This window comes from Delphinapterus leucas, chromosome 14, assembly GCF_059928025.1.
Source record: "Delphinapterus leucas isolate spDelLeu-1000000601 "Yukka" chromosome 14, BTC_Dleu_Yukka2, whole genome shotgun sequence".
Lineage (NCBI taxonomy): Eukaryota > Metazoa > Chordata > Mammalia > Artiodactyla > Monodontidae > Delphinapterus > Delphinapterus leucas.
The window spans coordinates 14,939,525-14,957,241 of NC_143142.1; the positions used below are offsets into that span (position 1 = coordinate 14,939,525).

Genomic DNA, 17,717 nt, shown 5'->3' on the forward strand with positions numbered 1-17,717 from the left:
CCGCGCACCCTGCATCCCTCGGCCAGGAGCGGGCCCCGGGGGAGGGGGCGCTCAGGGAACTGAGGAGGGGGCGCAGCAGGCGAGGAGTTTCGGGAAATCGCGCCCCCGGCCCCAGCCCTCCCTTCAGGCCTGCCCCAAGGGAGCGCGACCAGGCGACCCCCTTTAGCCCCCCTTGCTGCCCCCCCCATCTGTTCCCCATTGTTCTCAACCCATCGCTCTCCCGGGAAGGGGGGAGGGGGTGCCGCGCTCTATTCTTAAAGGGCCCTCTCCCCTTCTTGTCTCTTGGCAGGTCGCGAGCACGAGTGGGGTGGGGCGTGCCCACGGGCCCCCGCCCCCCTCTTCCCCCAGCCCAGCTCCGGAGCCGCAGCCCCGGCCAGAGGGCAGGGAGTACGCGCCGCACCCCTCCCCCGTGCGTTCTTCAGCCACCCAGGCCTTCCAGGACGCCGTGGATCGGGGACAACGGGGACGGGGACGCCCCCTTCAGCGGGAGCCGTCGGGGGGGGCGGACCTGAGACAAGGCAAGCAGCCCCACTGGAGCCAGGCGCAGGGTCTGGGACGCAGTGGGGAGCGCAGAGGGCCGGGGCCGGGCCTCCTGGTGACAGGCCCTGCTCGGCCAGGAAGAACGGGAGACCAGCAGTAAAGAGCCCGGACCTAGAGTAGGGGCGGCTGCTTCACTCCCTTATCGGAGCCCAGGGAACCAAGGAATCTAGAGCACCGTTTTCCCCATCGTAAGAAAGACACTTGCTCTCCAGAGCGGCACCTTTACCTGAGACGGCTCTGCGGGAAGGGGTCTTGGAGCCTGGAACACCAGCCCACACTGCTTTAACTGAGGCCTCTGGGCCTCAGAGAGGGCCGAGAGTTAGAAAGGAGGCCGTAGAGTCCTTGCTGCCGCCCTGGGGAGAGAGGAAGTTCCCCACCTGCTCCCAGGCCCAGGAGGAGCTGAGCCAGTAATAGTAGGGTCCTGGCCCCTGAGGCAGCAGCGGCCATGTCACGACCAGGCCAGGGTGTGATGATGCCCGTGAACGGGCTGGGCTTCCCACCGCAGAATGTAGCCCGGGTGGTGGTGTGGGAGTGGCTGAATGAGCACAGCCGCTGGCGGCCCTACACAGCCACCGTGTGCCACCACATCGAGAACGTGCTCAAGGAGGATGCCCGTGGTTCTGTGGTCCTGGGGCAAGTGGATGCCCAGCTGGTGCCCTACATCATCGACCTGCAGTCCATGCACCAGTTTCGCCAGGACACAGGTGAGCGGACTCACTACCCTCCCCACCCCACCACCACCATCACCACCACAATACCACCTTTCATGGCAGGATGCTGAAATGCCCCCCGGCATCCCTGAAGAGGGAGCACAGAACTGCGGAAGGCCAATCTGCTGATCCGACCCCCTCCCCCCAAAAGGGACAGTCTAGCAAAGTCCTGTTGAAGACCTGGGTTCCAGTCCAGCCTCTCATATTAGGCGTGGGGCTGTTGGCAAGTTACGTCACCTCTCTGAGCCTCAGTTTCCTCATCTGCAAGACGGATGGGTCAGTGTCTCCCACAGCTGTGTGAGGGTTCAATAAAACTGTGCTCACTGAGCACAGGACCTAGAGGATCATTAGCACTCAATCATCATAGTAAAAAGGCTTTTCATGCACTTCCTCATTTGATTTTTTCCAACTGTTACAGCCAGTCTCACTATTGTGTTAGTGGTAGTAGTGGTAGTAGTAGCCATCCCATTTTACAGATGAAGAAACTGAGTCTCACAGAAGTTGGGTGATTTAAACTTAAAGCTGGGATTTAAGCCCAATTGATTTCCAGAACTGAAACTCTTAACTGGTATCTTATATTGGCTCTAAGTATTGGTATTGTAGGGGTGATGTGATGGTGGTTGTAATGATGGGGGGGGTGAGGGTGTTGGTGGTGTTGATGGTGGGGGGGGGTAATGTTGGAGAAGATGGTGTCAGTGGTAGTATTGATTGTGGAATTTGTGGTGGTGGTGTTGACGGCTGTGTTGGTGGTGGTCTTGGGAGTGGTGTGATGGTAACGATGGAGAGGATGAGGTTGGTGGCAGTCTTGGTGCTGTGTGATAGGTGATGATGGTGGTAAAAATGGGGATGTCCCACTCTCAGCATTTTTGTTTGCCACCACTGCAGAGATCTCCCTAGTCATTGTTGCCTGGTGGTCTCTACGACAAGCTTGGTGGGCAGTGGGGAATGGTGAGGTCCTGCCTCATGGAAGCTGCCAAGGAATCCTTGGCATGTTCACCCCCAAGGACCAGCTGATGGAGGTTTGAGGGAATTACAGTGAATCCCTAGATGACAAAACTGCATGTAGCAACCGTGGGGACAGGAGGACACTTTCCTTCCCTCTTAGAGCTGGGCTGTCCAATATGGTAGCCACTAAGCCCACGTGGCAATTTAAATTTACATTTAATTAAAATTAAGTAAAATTTAATTCCTCGGTCCCACTAGCCACATTTCAAGTGCTCAATTGCTGCATGTGTCTCGTGGCTACTGTATTGGACAGCATAGATCCAGAACATCACCATCACCAAAGAAAGCTCTAGTAGATAGCTCTGCTCTAGAACATTGCTTGGTGCCTACAGGGTGGAAACACAGGCAAAATCATAACAGATGGTTCGTTGATGTTACTTTTCAGTACGTCTGTGTTCCAAAACACCAGGTATTGGCAGCAGTCACTGGTGGTACCAATCATTCATTCATGCCATCATCGATTTACTGACCTCCTGTTGTGTGTTTGACCCCGTGCCAAGCCCTAGAATACTGCAAGGAGCAAGACAGCCAAGGTCAGGGAATTCCCTGGTGGTCCAGCCGTTAGGACTTGGTGCTTTCACTGCCGTGGCCCCGGTTCGATCCCTGGTCAAGGAACTAAGATCCTGCAAGCCACGCAGCACGGCCAAAAAAAAAAAGAAAAAAAAAAGACAGCCAGGGTCCTTAGTAGAGGTCTATTTGTGGAGGACTTATGCTGGAGATTCCAATGTAGTCGGCAAGCAAGCAAACACATAACCACACAGATAATCAGTTGCAGGTCTGAGAACATGAAATAAACTTGGTCTAGGAGTGGTCAAGAAGGCTAATCTGAGGAAGTCAGGTTTGAATAGAAATCTAAAGAATGAGTGTGGGAGACAGTGCTCCCAGCAGAGGGAACAGCCAGTGCAAAGGCCCTGTGGTGGGAAGGAGCAGAGTACGTTCAAATCCATTGCGTTTGGAGTGCAGTGGATGAGGGAAAGGTGGTACAAGATGAGGCTGGGGCAGGGACCAGACACACAGCACTGGACAGCCGTGAAAAGGGCTTTGGATTTTATCCTGAGAGTAGAGGAAGTCGCCATTGAATCCTGGTGCCAATCCTTCCAGAGAGGCAGAGTCCCTGGCGGCGAATTGCTAGGCGTCCCCTGCCCCATTCTCTCTGGTTTATCCTGGAACCGTCTCCGGTGGAGGGCAGGGGTCTGACAGCAGAAGGAGTGTGTTTTCTCCTTGGCTCGGTGGTCTGCGTTCTGTAGGTTCAAAGCTATTGGGGGGGCAGGGGCGGATTTTCCAGGGCGTGACTTATGGTCCCTCAGAAGCAGCGAAAGCCCCACCCAAGGTTGCCAACTTGGCCACTTTGCCTTCGATCTCCACACTCCTGTTCAGGGCTCCTCTTCTATCCCCACACCCCCACTTGGGCTCCTAACGCCCCAAACTCCCTCCATTCCCCCTTTCAGCAGGTCCCTTACTCTCAATGGCACCCCTCTTATGGGTCAGCCTCGCTGGATCCCCCAGAAGTTCAGCTTCAGTCGTCTTCCCACTGCCCCCTCCGGGAGCTGCTCGCTCCACACCTGCCCCCTGTTTGCCGGAAAAGGGAAAAAAAAATACTCATCCCTCCACAGGCCCCTGGGAGCCTGCCAAGACCCCCAACAAGGGAGGAAGGCCTGGAAACCTATGGGGCTGGCAGGGGACCTAGGATGCCTGGAAAACTGCTAGAGGGAGGGGCAAGATGTCTCCCACCAGACGTGTTATAATGTAATCGCCCAGTTCTCCCAGGAGCAATACAAAGTCAAGGAAGGACATCTTGTCCTCATAGTTAATGGTCCAGAAAAGAGCCTCAAGCAGGCGTTGTCACCTGTCCAGACCTCAGTTTCCAAATCTGTGAAATGGGCAAGAGTATCGCTTTGCTAGCAGGACTGTTGAGTTGATGGAGAGAACCACACGTTATTTTATCCCACAGACCTTAACTAATTACCCACCATGTGCCTAGCACGTGCTGAACACCACAGATGCATGAAAGATGAGTCAGAGATCCTACATCTTGAAGATCATGGTACACAGACACACACACACACACACACAAACAATATAAAGTTGTAAAACCCAAAGCTCACGTGCATGTACTGAAATGAACACAACCTCTCTCTAGATTTTCTAATTGTAAAATTCTTGATAGGTTCGTTGAAGCCGAACCTTAAGTTTTTGTGGGAGGTAGCAGCATGCCCCAGCGCCCTGACTTTGGAGCTGCAGACTTTCTGATAAGGTCAGATAGTAAATAGTTTAGCCTCTGTGGGCCCTACAGTCTCTATTGTAACTGCTGCTATAGCTTAACTCTCCTGCTGTAGTTTGAAAGCAGCCAGACAGTATGCAAATGAATGAATGTGTCTGTGTCCTGATAAAACTAGTTGCAGCCGCTGACATTTGAATTTCATATCATTTTCACGGGTCATGAACTCTTTTTTTTTTTCCCCAAACATTTGAAAATGTAAAAACCACTCATCTCGAGAGCTGTGCAAAGGCAGGCAGTGGGTGGATTTGACCCGCGGGCTGCAGTTCACCAACCCCTGCCCTAATACGTTTTTAACCTGCCCATGGGGTAGGACAGCAGTGGTGCCACGGCATGCCCAGTGTGGCCTGTACAGAAATACTCGCCTCGTGGCGCGTGCCGAGGTGCACACGTGTGTGCATACACGCACGCAGCACCAATCTGCTTGACCCACAAATGCCCTGTCTATATGCCTGTCATGTGGCCAGCGGAAGAAAGCCCAGATGTCAGGCTTGGACCACAAGGGGAGGGCCCGGCCTGCTCCCATGGGGGCTGCTGTTTGTTCAGCTGGCGCCCCGTCACCTCTCCCCTGCTGGGTTGCTTTCATCACTCCCTACAGGGGATGAGGTTCCCTTTGAAGCCCGGCAGGTCTGGGACCCAAGTGGCAGGGATGCTGTGACCCTAGTGTTCCTTTCACAGGCATATGACCTAACCAATTCCTAGGCAATTTCCAGATTTCTCCCTGAGCTCACATGGCTGGGGGCAGAGGGAGGGCCACCTTTCCGACTGACTGGTGACGCCCATTCTCTTCTCCCACTGCTGCTGGGGGCACTTATGGTAGCCTTCTGCCCATTCTGTAGCTGGGACAGCTGAGGCTGGGTGAGGCCAGGCTGGGGACCATCCACAACTACTGTCCCCACGACCCAAAGCACAGCTGTGCCTGGCACTCCCAAGCTGTCAGGCTGGAGTCACAGGTGGCGGCTGGTTTCAGCATCCCCCAAGCCTACATCATCCCTTCTCTGGGTAGCTGGAGCTCCACTCAGCCCTGGTGCCCTTACGGGAACATCCTGTCTGAAGACACACTTAGGCTGCTGGGGACCAGGTGGGGCCACCCAGTGGGAAGAGCAGCCATCACTGGGGAAGGCACCGCCAGAATTTAGACTCCTAGGCAGGTCGTTGTATCGATGGAGAGATAGAGGCCCAGGGAGGGTGAGTGACTTGCCCAAAGTCACACAGTCGATCACTCTTCTGGAACCCAGGCCTCTCAGACAGGTCTCAAGGTGGAGAATAAGGTGACATTCAACGAGCCAGCTGAGAGAGTCCCCTCCCCCTTCTCCCTTGAGAGCTCTGGCTTGTTGCCGGATTCTGTACCAAAGCAGAAACAGCCTGTGCAACCCCAGAGGCCTCCAGGGCCCAGCTACCCGGTTACAGGACCCCTTGGGACCCTCTCGCAGACAACCTGGAGGGCCCCAGGGGGCTGGGCCTGACACCAGGGGCAAGAAGGATGCGCGTTTGGACTGGAAAGGGTCCGTCCACTGGTGGCCGCAGGTCCAACTAGTCCGTACGTGGGTGTCTCCCACCACCACCTGTCACACTGCCTGCATCTCCACCCTTACAGATCCATCCTGTTGCCTCTGGCTGCTTGTCTGGCTCCTGGAGTCTCTTCTGGTACCATAAATTCATCATCACTTTTATTTGACAGTCATTGGTGCCTGCTCAGTACCAGGCCCTGGGCTGGTTCCTAGGAACTCAGAAAGAAGGACAAGACCCCTGCCAAACTGATTTCAGCATCTAGTGAAGGCAAAGACAAATATCAATACATATCATGGGAACGGCAGTTGAACTCTTGGATTCAGATATAGATCTGAATTCCAGCCTGGCCCCTTGCTGGCTGTGTGACCATGCGCAAGCCCCTTAACCTCTCTGAGCCTCAGATTCCTGCTCTGTAAAATGGGAATAAGTTTAGTTCCTACCTGAGAGGATTATTACCGTGAGGACTGAATGAGGTAATGTAGGTAAAAGCATGGGGAATATTGCTTTGCTCATAGTACTCACGCTGAAGTAGGAAAAAGATCTAAATACCTCATAGGAGAGGTACAGGTTACCCTTGGCAAGTGATGTGGGCAGTGTGTGCCTGGGGCCTCTGATAGGGAGAACTTCCTGGAGGAGGAATCCTCCAAGACTTTGTATGGTTTGAAGAACACTTCTGGCTAGAGGAAACCCAGGCCTGAGTGGAAAACGGAGGCAGTGACAGAAGTGGGAAGAGGTAAGGAGCGGAAGGGAGGCCTCTTGAGTCCCACCGGGCATGGCCGGGCTGCCAGCTGTCACCCTTTAGCGGCCAGGCCCCAGGGGACCCAGAGTCACACTGCAGGACCAGCCTCGTTAATCATGGGCCCTTGGAGGCCAGAGCTGAAGCAGGCTGGGCAGGGGCTGACGTAGGCCCTTCCTGACCCATTTTATACATAGCAAAGGTGAGGCTCAGAGGGTGGGGAGCCACCTGCCCAAGCTAGGAAGAGATGGATCAGAGATTCAGATCTAGGTGGTCTGCAGCGCCCACCCTGCGCCAGGCCTGGCTGCCCCAGCACCTTGGACAGCGCCCACCCACGACTGGACCAGTCCTGTGGGGTGTGGGTGTGAGAGATCCTGGGTCAAATCCTCCCCATAGCCTCTTCTCTCTCCTCTCACGTACCCTGCCTCCCCTCTCCATCCTTTCCTGCTCTCTCCAACGCCCCCCCCCCCACATCGGTCCAAGGGAGCTAGGGTCTGACCTAGAGATGAAGGAGGTGACGGAAGCTGTGATGCAGAAGTGTGGGGCTGGAGTAGTCGAGGTGATAGGGAAGGTGATGAGAGCTGTGGAGGGGGGAGGGGCCGGGGAGGCGTTGGGGACCATGACTGGGGCTATTGATGGTGGGGTGGAGTTGGGAGTGTGATAAAGGGGACCGTGATGGGGAGGGTAATAACGGCTGTGATGGAGGGGAGTGAAGGGGGAGGCATGGGGGTTCTACAGAGGGGATGACGGGGGATGTGATGGGAGGGTAATGAGGAGGGGCCAGGATGGGGAGGTGATGGGGCAGGACTGGTCACAGTGGAGCTGCCCATTCAGGCTGTGGGCAGTGGGATCCCTAGCTCCCTCCTCAGTGTGGTATTTTCAGGGTATGGAAGGTGCCCAGGGCCCTCCCATGCCTCCCTCCCCGCATACCTGTGTCTCCCTGGGCCTCCCTCCTTCCTCTCACTCCTGCATCACACCCAGTGGTAGCCACTCTGCAGGACAGCCTCCAGGTCCCAAGACAGTTGCCCCCATCATGAGTCCCCCTGGCCTCCCAGTCCACAGAGGCACCCCACCAGCTGCCAGCTGCCCTAGGCTGAGACCAGCTGAGAGCAGGGGGCCCCAAATCTGGAACTGGCTGCCTCAGGGAGCCCTGTTGGTGCGGCCCAGGCTCTAGATTCCCTCCTTCTCAGCCCTCTGGTAACTGTGGGGTGGGGTGAGGGGGTGCTGGCTTTTGACTCTGGGTAAACCACACTCTCTCCATGAGCCTCAGTTTCCTCCTCTGTAATATGGGTCCAACAACAGGACTCTCTCAGGGGATTGTGGTCAGTACTAATTTGTTCATTCATTCAGCAGGAATTTAACGAGTACCTACTATGGGCCAGACACCGTCCTAGGCACTAGGGGTGCAGCGGTGGACAGGACCGATACAAATCACTGCCCTCAAAGCCCTTGTACTTTGGTAGGGGTGATGGGCATGATACAGGTGGCCAGACGCTGAGGAGGTCCGGGATATGGGGCTGTTCCTGATCTTTGGGCTCCAGGAGCAGGCAGCCTGGAGACTGAGTCTCCCCCAGGTCCTGTGTAGCTGCGTCCTTGCTCTGTCACCCTGGCCAAGCACCTCTCCCTCTCTGGGTTCCTCCCATCGTCCCTCTGGAGCTGCTCCAGGCTGCCACCTCCACCTGCCTGAATAGGAGTGGCAGGCGGGTGATGGGCAATGGGAGGGAGTCTGGCACTGGGCCGTGGAGCTGAACGCCCTGAAATGCAGAACAAAGGAGGAAGCAATCAAAGAAGGCAGCGCTGGTGACCGGGACAGTCCTGCCAGCAGCTGCAGCGTAGCCACCTCTTCTGCCGATGACAGGCTGGGCCCCGCCGCCACTGAGCCTTCGTGCCCTCTCCTGCCCACTGCAAGCAGAGCAAGCAGGGCACGCCAGGGGAAGTGTAGGGTTCACCTGAAATTGCACGTTATGGAGCCCTCCCCAGGTTCCTCTCTTCTAGGGAACAAAGGTTCATTCATGCCAAGGCGTTAGTCACCTGGGGCTGTGAAAATAAGAGTCAAGGAGCCTGGGGTCAACATCTATCTCTAAGTTGTAGGTGATTTGGACAAAGCCACTTTCGCTTTCTGGGTTCCAATTTCTCCATCTAGAAAGAGGCGGAAAATTCAGATGCTTCCAGGGCCCGGGCAGCCAACAGAAGTGTGCGCAGTGGCTGGGAAGGCAACGGCGTTCCACTGTTGTTCTCTAGTGCCTGGTACACAGTAGCCACTCAGTAAATACTTGAAAACACGAACGGAGTGGCTGTGACTGAGCTTCTGCTAACTGCTGCCTCGGGGCTGCCTCTTTGGATACTTGGTGATTTTTGAAATCCAGACTTGAGTGACTCCAGCCCAGTTTTTAAATGCCTGGTCATTATATTTACAAGATGTAAACAGCGTGGCGCCCAAGACAAAATCAAGTGCCCCCTCAACTTGCAATCTCCAGCCTAGTCGTTTGTAGTACTCAGGTAGGTTCACTTGTGTGTATTTGGTCATTCATTCATTCACTGACTCATTCATTCATTTAGCTAGCATTTTCCAAGTACCTACTTCCCTGTGCTCCTGGCTATAAAGGGATGCTAAGGTGGCCGAAAGCCAGACCAACCTTTGAGAGGCTTCCAAGTTGGAGGGCACAGACGCCTCAACACTTAGTGAGCTCTGTGCTTTAATGGCGGTACTGTAGGTGGAAGGTGCTATGTGAGTCCCAAGGAGGAAGTGATTCTCCCTGAGGGTGGCAGAGACGATTTTAAGAGGCCAGTGCTTGAGCTGAACCATGACGAGTGTGTGGGAACTCGGCAGGGAGGGAAGTGGGGTGGTGTGGGTTGCGGGACATTCCAGACAGAGGGAACAGCATGTGCAAATACACCGAGGCATAGCCATGCGTGATGTGTTCAGAGAATAACTAGAAGTTTGGTGTCGTTAGAGTGTGAGGCTGTGCGGACAGCTTGTAATGGGCCTTGAAGATGAGCTAAAGAGCTTAGACTGATTCATTCCTAAGGGCACTAGGGAGCTATTGATGGGTGTTGGGCAGAGGAGTGATGTGGTCAGACCTGAGTCTGTGAAAGATCCTCTGGCTGCCTTGGGAGAATGCATTACGGGGTGCGAAAGGTGGAAACCGGGACACAGGACGGAGGCTGCTGTAGTAGTCCATGCAGGCAGTCATGGTGGCTTGGACCAGGGTGGTGGCAGTGGAAGCGGGGAGAAGTTCAAATCTGGCTGGGTTGAATCCTGGCTTAATAACTTAGCTGTGTGATTTGGGTAAATCACTTCACCTCTCTGTTTTGGCAATTGTACAAGGCAATGATAATAATGGTACCTGTTCTGTAGAGTGTCATGTGGATTAAGAATTAACATGTGGGGCTTCCCTGGTGGCGCAGTGGTTGGGAGTCTGCCTGCCGATGCAGGGGACGCGGGTTCGTGCCCCGGTCCGGGAAGATCCCACGTGCCGCAGAGCGGCTGGGCCCGTGAGCCATGGCCGCTGAGCCTGCGCGTCCGGAGCCTGTGCACCACAACGGGAGAGGCCACAGCAGTGAGAGGCCTGTGTACCAAAAAAAAAACAAACAAGATTTAACATGTGAAACACTTAGCTCAGTACCTGGCACAGAGCAGACCCTCTGTGAGTGTTTACCATCATGATGGTGAGGATGTCTGTTTCACAGATGAGGAAGCAGAGGCTTGGCAGGGTCAGGGCAGCTGCCCAACACCATGAGGGCTCCAGGCGACAGAGGACTCTCTGCTCCTTCTGCTTCCTACCCTCTCATTTCCGTCTCTCAGCTGCTGCTGCCATGCCTGGGGGTCTGAACCCGAGTGTGTTGGAAGCCAGGTGACTGGGAAGACACACACACACAGCCCATAGAGTGGGCAAAGCCAGCTTGCAGCCGCCAGCAGCCTCCAGAGCGAGGGCCTTTTGAAACCAATTTGAAGGTGGTAGCCTCTCCGAGTGCCGTGCAGCCCCTCAGCCTTCCCCAGGCAGGGCTGGAGACCCCCTCCCCTCGCCTGCCCAGCTGCCAGCAGACCCTGGGGAGCCTGGGCCAGCTTCAAATGTGCAGAAACCGCTAATGGGCCGTGGCTCTGTTGACAAGTCCCCTGGGAGAGTCTGGAGGGAAACAGAACACTGCGGGATTATTGATCACAGGGCGGGAGGGAGAGGGAGATGCCCCGGGTCCACAGACTGCAGTTCGAATCCCAGCCCAGCCACCACCCCTAGGTGGACCTCCAAGTCCTCCCAAGGAGCCTCAGTTTCCCCATCTGCCAAATGGGGCTAACAGTAGTGCACAAAACCTCTAGGGCTATTGCGAGGACTGGAGGGCGCACATAAGCCCTTAGCACAGTAGCTGGCACAGAAGAATTCGATAAAGCAGGATGGTTATTGTTACTGCCGTCAGGGAGTTGGCCAGCCACACAGATCATCAGTCGAGGGCTTAAGGGAGAGGGCCGCTATTCCAGAAGGCCATGTAATAGTCTGGGTTTGAACCTCAGCTGTGTCCCTTACTTACTGTGTAACCTCCGTGCCTCAGTTTCCTCCCCTGGAACATGGGCTAGTACAAGTGGAGCAGTGAAGGGAACATCTGGAACCGGGTGGCCTTGGGATGGCTTCTGGCTGGACCACTTCCTTGCAGATAACCTTGGACATGTTCCTACCCTGCTCTGTGCCTCTACTTCTTTGCCTCTAAAATGGGATGGTGACTTCCCTGGCGGTCCAGTGGTTAAGACTCGGCGCTTTCACTGCCGGGGCCTAAGTTCCATCCCTTGTCAGGGAACTCAGATCCCTCACGCTCCGCAGCGCGGCCAAAAAAAATCAAATGGGATGGTAATATCCCTACCTCATAGGGCCACTGTGAGGATTAAATGAGTTCACATGAGCCTGGGCCACAAAAGTGTGTTCTCTGAGCGAGAATGATGGTTATGATGACTTCTGGGTTGGGGGAGGAATCAGGAAACTACCCCATTGGGGCCTGGCATCCAGTGGGTGTTGAACTCATGCTTAACCCACTGCCCAACCCCCAGTCACAGGCCTCAGCCAGCAGCGGGACTCCCCCCACCTGACAGGATGTCCCATGACTGCCTCCCACGGGCCCCCCTTCCCGTCAGGGTCTGGGTGCCCCCAAACTGAGGTCACTTCCCTCCGGGAAGCCACCCCCAGAGGGAGTGGTTTGTTGCTGGGCCTTGGGACTGGCTCAGCCCAGGGAGGAGCACTTTGGAGACTAGAGAGGCAGACAGGAGGGCTCAGAACCCTCCCGTCTCTCTACAGAGTCAGCTTTTTCTTAAAGCCAAAAGCTGGAGGGCTGAGACACCCACACACCCCGCCTTCAGGCAGAGGGGTCAGATCAGGACCACGTTCTCCAGCCAGAAACCTCTCACAGCAAAACAACTGAGGGCAAAGCTGAGGTAGTGAGTTCCCCGTCGCTGGAGGTATCCTAGGCTGGGCTACCACTTGGCTGCGTTAAACCCCTTAGAACCAGTCTAACCTGGCCTTTCCTTTGCTCCGTGAATAAGGCATTATCCCCAACCCTCCCAAGATTTCACTCTTCTGGGACCTCAGTTGTCTCCTGTAAAATGGGAATAATTCTGGTCCCTCCCTAGAAGGAACCGTGTGAGGATAAAATGAGTTAGTGCAAGGAAAGTGCTGAACACAGCCTCTGGCACATAGTGGGGACTCAGTAAACGTTAGCTTTATTGGTATTGCTGTAGCTGCAGTCTTCCCCCCCACCCCGTCCCCCCTCTCTGCTCCTCCGTTTCCTGGCCTAGCTCTCTCGTTCTCCCTGACTGTCCCTGACTGTCTCAGTCTCTAGGCTTCAGGATTCTGTTTCTTTGTTTTAATATTTATTTATTTATGTATTTATTCTGGTTGCACTGGGTCTTAGTTGCGGCATGCCAGATCTAGTTCCCCGACCAAGGATTGAACCTGGGCCCCCTGCACTGGAAGCATGGGGTCTTACCCACCAGACCACCAGGGAAGTCCCAGGACTCTGTTTCTTTAAGTCTCTCTGCCCCCCGACTCTCCTGTATCTGCCTTAGCATTTCCCATTTTGATCTCGGCCCTCTGTGCATGTGTGTCTCTCTCTGTCTCTGTGCCTTTCTCTCCCTCTCTTTTGTTTTTTTTAAGATTTTTTTTTTTATGTGGACCATTTTTTTTAAAGTCTTTATTGAATTTGTTACAATATTGTTTCTGTTTTATGCTTTGGTTTTTTTGGCTGCGAGGCATGTGGGATCTTAGCTCCCTGACCAGGGATCGAACCCGCATCCCCTGCATTGGAAGGTGAAGTCTTAACCACTGGACCGCCAGGGAAGTCCCCTCTCTCCCTGTCTCTTGCTCTCCCCACCTGTGTCTCGATCTCTCTTTGGTTGTCTCTGCCCCAGGCACGAACTGGTCACTGGCTGCAGTGGCCGCGGCCGTCCCCACACCCGGTCTCCAGGGGCCCAGCTCCTGCAATCCTCCAGCTGACATTTGGCCAAAGCCCCTTTCCCCTCAGTTCATCTGGAACAAGATTGGAATTTTTCAACCAAACATTCCTAAGAAGCGAAGGAGGGGGTGGGGGGACAGGGAACAAAAGCAGACACAGAAACAGGCCCAGAAATAGTACGTGCTTGACACAGGTTCCTAACTGCCATGGGGACACGGACCCTGGTGGCCAGTGCAGCCGGGTACCCGTGAGGCCAGAGAAGGGGAGTGGACCCAGCAGAGCCGGTCCATGTTAGAAAGACCAGCCGTGCATCCAGGCCACCAGTCTGAGGCCCTTCCCATCTCCCAGGCTGAGGAACCTCCAGCCTCATCTTAGACCCATTGTTCTGGCCAAAAATCTAGGCCAGGGCCACTGGGGAAGAGAAAGAGTGTTTCCGCCGCTGCTCCCTTGGAAATCTCGAAATCGCAGCCCAGGCAGGTCACCAGGGAACCAGCTGGCCCCCCTCGGCCTGGTCCACGGCCAGCGTGAGCTGGGAGGTGGACGGACAGGCAGGCAGGCAGGCAACACTGGGCGCTTCAGGGTGCAGGGCCCAGCGGGGAGGACGGCAGCTGCCCTAATTACTCCAGCTCACCAGGTTCCGATCTCTTTGAAAAGGACTCCAGGGACGCAGCCTTTAATAACTACCAGTAAACAGGCAGGAAAATCAATACCGGCTAAATAGAGCCCTGGAGAGAGGGACGCCTGGGCTGGTTGGCCCTGAGCTGGCTGGGAGGAGCTCCCAGAGTCCTTTGTTACAGAGCTGGCCAATGCTGACCTTAGGAACCCTGTCCCTCCTTCCCCGGGGACCCCTTGTGCACTTTGGCCTCTGCTCCAGTCTGCACTCCCTCTCTAGCAAGACCAACCCCTCCAGGCTTCCCTGGTGGCGCAGTGGTTGAGAGTCCGCCTGCCGATGCACGGGACCGCGGGTTCGTGCCCCGGTCCGGGAAGATCCCACATGCCGCGGAGCGGCTGGGCCCGTGAGCCATGGCCGCTGAGCCTGCGCGTCCGGAGCCTGTGCTCCGCAACGGGAGAGGCCACAACAGTGAGAGGCCCACGTACCACAAAAAGAAAAAAGAAAAAAAAGACCAACCCCTCCTCTTTCCCACTCCCTCTGAGCCCCGACCTATGCCAAGTAGGTTGCCTGTTTCAGGTGCAGATGCCTCATTTGCGCCTTGTGCCTAGTGCTGGGAACAAAAACATAGATCTGACCTGGTCCTTGTCCTCCTGAAAGTCACTAACCAGTGAGGGAGATTAAGAACAAAAACAAATCACTTAATGACAGTGCAAAGATATACATGCAGTAAAAAGCAGCATGTGCTAGCTATAGCAGCAGAACGGAAAAGCACTTCCTGGAGGAGGTGGGCATGTAGAGGGTTCTTTTGGGTGAATAGGAGTTTGCCAAGCGACCAAGGGCTGGGAAAAGGTGAATGTGGGTAATGTATATAATAACAGTGTCTTAGCTAACATTCCTCAAGCACTTACCGTAGCCAAGCGCTCTGCCAAGCACCTATGATGTGCATTATCTTACTTTGCCCCACAGTAATCCCTTGGGGGTGGGTATTAATACCCCATTTGACAGATGAGGACACTGAGGCTAAATGTGGAGCCAGGACTGGCACATGGCCTGTGAGACTTCTGAGTTGTTTCTCTCAACCACTTCACTCTGCCCCTCCCACCCCTGACCCTGCCCTGCCCAGCTCAAGACCTGGCACACAGAGGTGATTAAATATAGCAAGTTCCCACCCCCTGCCTTCCCATTCAGGGGTTACACCTTCCATGTAACACAGCACCCCAACCCTTAACTGGGAGGCTAATGGTGGTACTTTGGACACATCGGACCTGAAGATCATCTGTCATGAGCCCTCATTTTCCAGATGAGGAAACTGAGGCTCTGAGAGGGGAAGACCAGGACTTGGGAGCAGATGGGAACAGGATCCCAGATTTTCCCTCTAACTAATCCCCTCTCAGGCCTGCCCTGGAAGAACACCGTCGTCAAGGAAAAAGTCAATATGCACACGCTAAATTAAAATGATAAACAGACTGGAGAATGAGGCTGCCCTGCAGGCCTGGGAGGGGGGAGTTTTCATACGACTGACTCTACGCCCACCACGCCTCTCTCATTACAGCTACAGCTCTGTGCCTCGACTTCCCCAGCTCTCGGAGTCTGGGAGGTTGACAGAGAGCAGGGGGTAGCCCATAGCCCTTGGGATTTAAACAGAGAGAGCAGAGGAGTAGCTGTTTCGGCCCTGGGTCAGGACCCAAGTGAAGGTCAGACAGAGTCTGTGCCCAGGAGAGAGAAGCTTAAGCAAGGCAGGGGAAGGAGGGGGTCCTCAGGATGGACCATGATGGGTCCTCATCCATTTGGCTGCAGATTCCAGGGCCAGGCACCCTGGGGTTGTGCCAGTTGACAGTGGAAACACTCCCCACGTAGGGAGGGCCCACTGCGTGCTAGGCACTGTGCTAGGCGCAAGGGATAGAGCCAGGAGTAAAGCAGGCAAGATCCCTGACCTTGTACGGGGGAGACAGAGAGTAAAGCAAGTCTGCAGATGAATGAATCATGCAGGTAGCGCTGAGTGCCGGGAAGAGAGATAGAGCAAGGGAATAGGGTGGCAATGGAGGGCCACGGAAGGGTGGCGTTTCCAATGAGGGGATGTTTGAACAGAGACCTAAAAGAAAGGAGGGGGAAAACTGTGAGAACATCTGGGAGTGGCTAGGTCATATTCCAGGGGGAGGGGACAGCAAATGCAAAGGGCCTGAGGCTGGACATTGCTTCAGTTGTTTGAGGAACAGCAATGGGGCCAGGGAGTGAGTGAGAGGTGGGCTTTATAGACCCATGGGACTTTGTAGAGGCTTTATAGACAATGTGGTGCTTTGTAGGTCATGGCCAGGACTTTGACTTTGACTCCAAGCAAGGAGGGAACCATGGGAGAATTTTGAGTCAAAGAAGAACTTGATCTGACTTGCACTGAATGAGATCCCTCTGGCTGCTGTGTGGGGAAGAGACGACAGAAGGCAAGGACAGGAGCAGTGACCAGTAATGAGTCTACTGCAATAGTCCAGGCAAGAGAAACACAGTGGCTTGGACCAGGTAGACTTGGTGCGATGGGGAGAGGGAGAAGTGGTCAGATGTGGGATGTATTTGAAGATAGAGACCACTGGATTTACTGATAGACTGGACGTGGGGTATGACATGAGAAGTCAGGGATGGGTCCAAGGATTGGGGGTTTGGGGCTTGAGCAAAAGGAAGGATGGAGCTGCCAGTAACTGCAACAAGGAAGGCTTCAGGAGGAGCAGGTTTGGGGTGGAGGAAGACCACAGCTCTGCTCTGGCAGAGCTGAGTTTGGGAAGCCCATTGGACCTGCATGGGAAAGTGCAGAGGGAGCAGCTGGATACACAAGTCTGGCTCTAAGGGGAGAGGATATTGGAATCATCAGAGTAGAGATACTATTTGTCTTGATGGATCCTTTTAGCAACCTTATAAGGAAGGTCTGCTTGTGCCCATTTTAGAGATGATAAAACTGAGGCTCAGAGCCATTGAGTTGCCTGATCACAGACACACAGCTGGAAAGTTGGGCAGCTGGGGCTTGAAATGAGGTCTGTCTGCCTCCCAGCCCTGGTGCCCCACCCAGACCCTGTGCTCTGTGGCTATTCTCACCAAATCCTCCCAGCAGCCCCGTGTGATTGGGGAGGGGTGGCTCATGGATTATCATCACCTTCATTTTCGAGATGGGGCCACCGAGACTTAGGGAGACTTAAGGGACTTGCCCACAGTTGAGGAGCAGTCAAGCGTGCAGCCTTCCTGCCAGTGTGCCACGTGAACCAAAAGAATCTCTCCACACTGGCCCCAAGGCACAGGGCAGGCCAAAGGCACTGAGAAGTCTTGCAGCCTGGACCTTGTTCATCTCTTTTTAACCCAGTGTCCATGGAGCCTTGCTCTCAGAAAGCATCTAGAATTGGGAAGCATGGAGCAGAGGCTGGGAGCCAAATTTCAGGGCCCCTGTTTTTAAAATGGGAGCATGAATACCCACCTGGCTGGGGCTGTCACGTGGTTATGTTCATTCTGAATGACCGCTCAGCACGAAGCCATCCACAGAGCAGATAGGCAGCATGTTTGCTAAAGGAAGGAACAAATAAACAAACAGATGCATGAAAAAAGGAGTAAATGAGTGGATGAAGGAATGGACCAATGCAAGGATAGCAAAAGGCATGAAAGAATAAAATAACCGAACTCAGAATGGATCGATATCTGAACTAATGAATTCATTCACACGTTCAGCAAATATCTAGTGAACACCTACTGTGTGCAGGCGCTGGGGATACAGCAGTGAATAAAACGAAGTCCTTGCCTTGTGGCAGTGACATTCTAGTGGGAGGAGACAGACAGAAAGCAAGATATATGTGTAACATATAACGTATACCAGATGGAACAGGGAAGGAGAGAAGGGAAAGTAGGAATGTGGAA

The 17,717-nt window shown here is 54.5% G+C and overlaps 1 protein-coding gene across 1 annotated transcript in view; it reads left to right on the forward strand.

The window, feature by feature from the left end:
• The first annotated feature begins 642 nt into the window (after nt 1–642).
• Nucleotides 643–17,717, forward strand: part of DTX1 (deltex E3 ubiquitin ligase 1) — a 37,557-nt gene continuing 20,482 nt past the window's right edge. Inside the window, exon 1 of the mRNA XM_022550677.3 lies at nt 643–1,244. Within this exon, the coding sequence (XP_022406385.1) occupies nt 986–1,244 (259 nt within the window). The 5' untranslated portion in view covers nt 643–985. The remainder of the gene's footprint in view (nt 1,245–17,717) is intronic.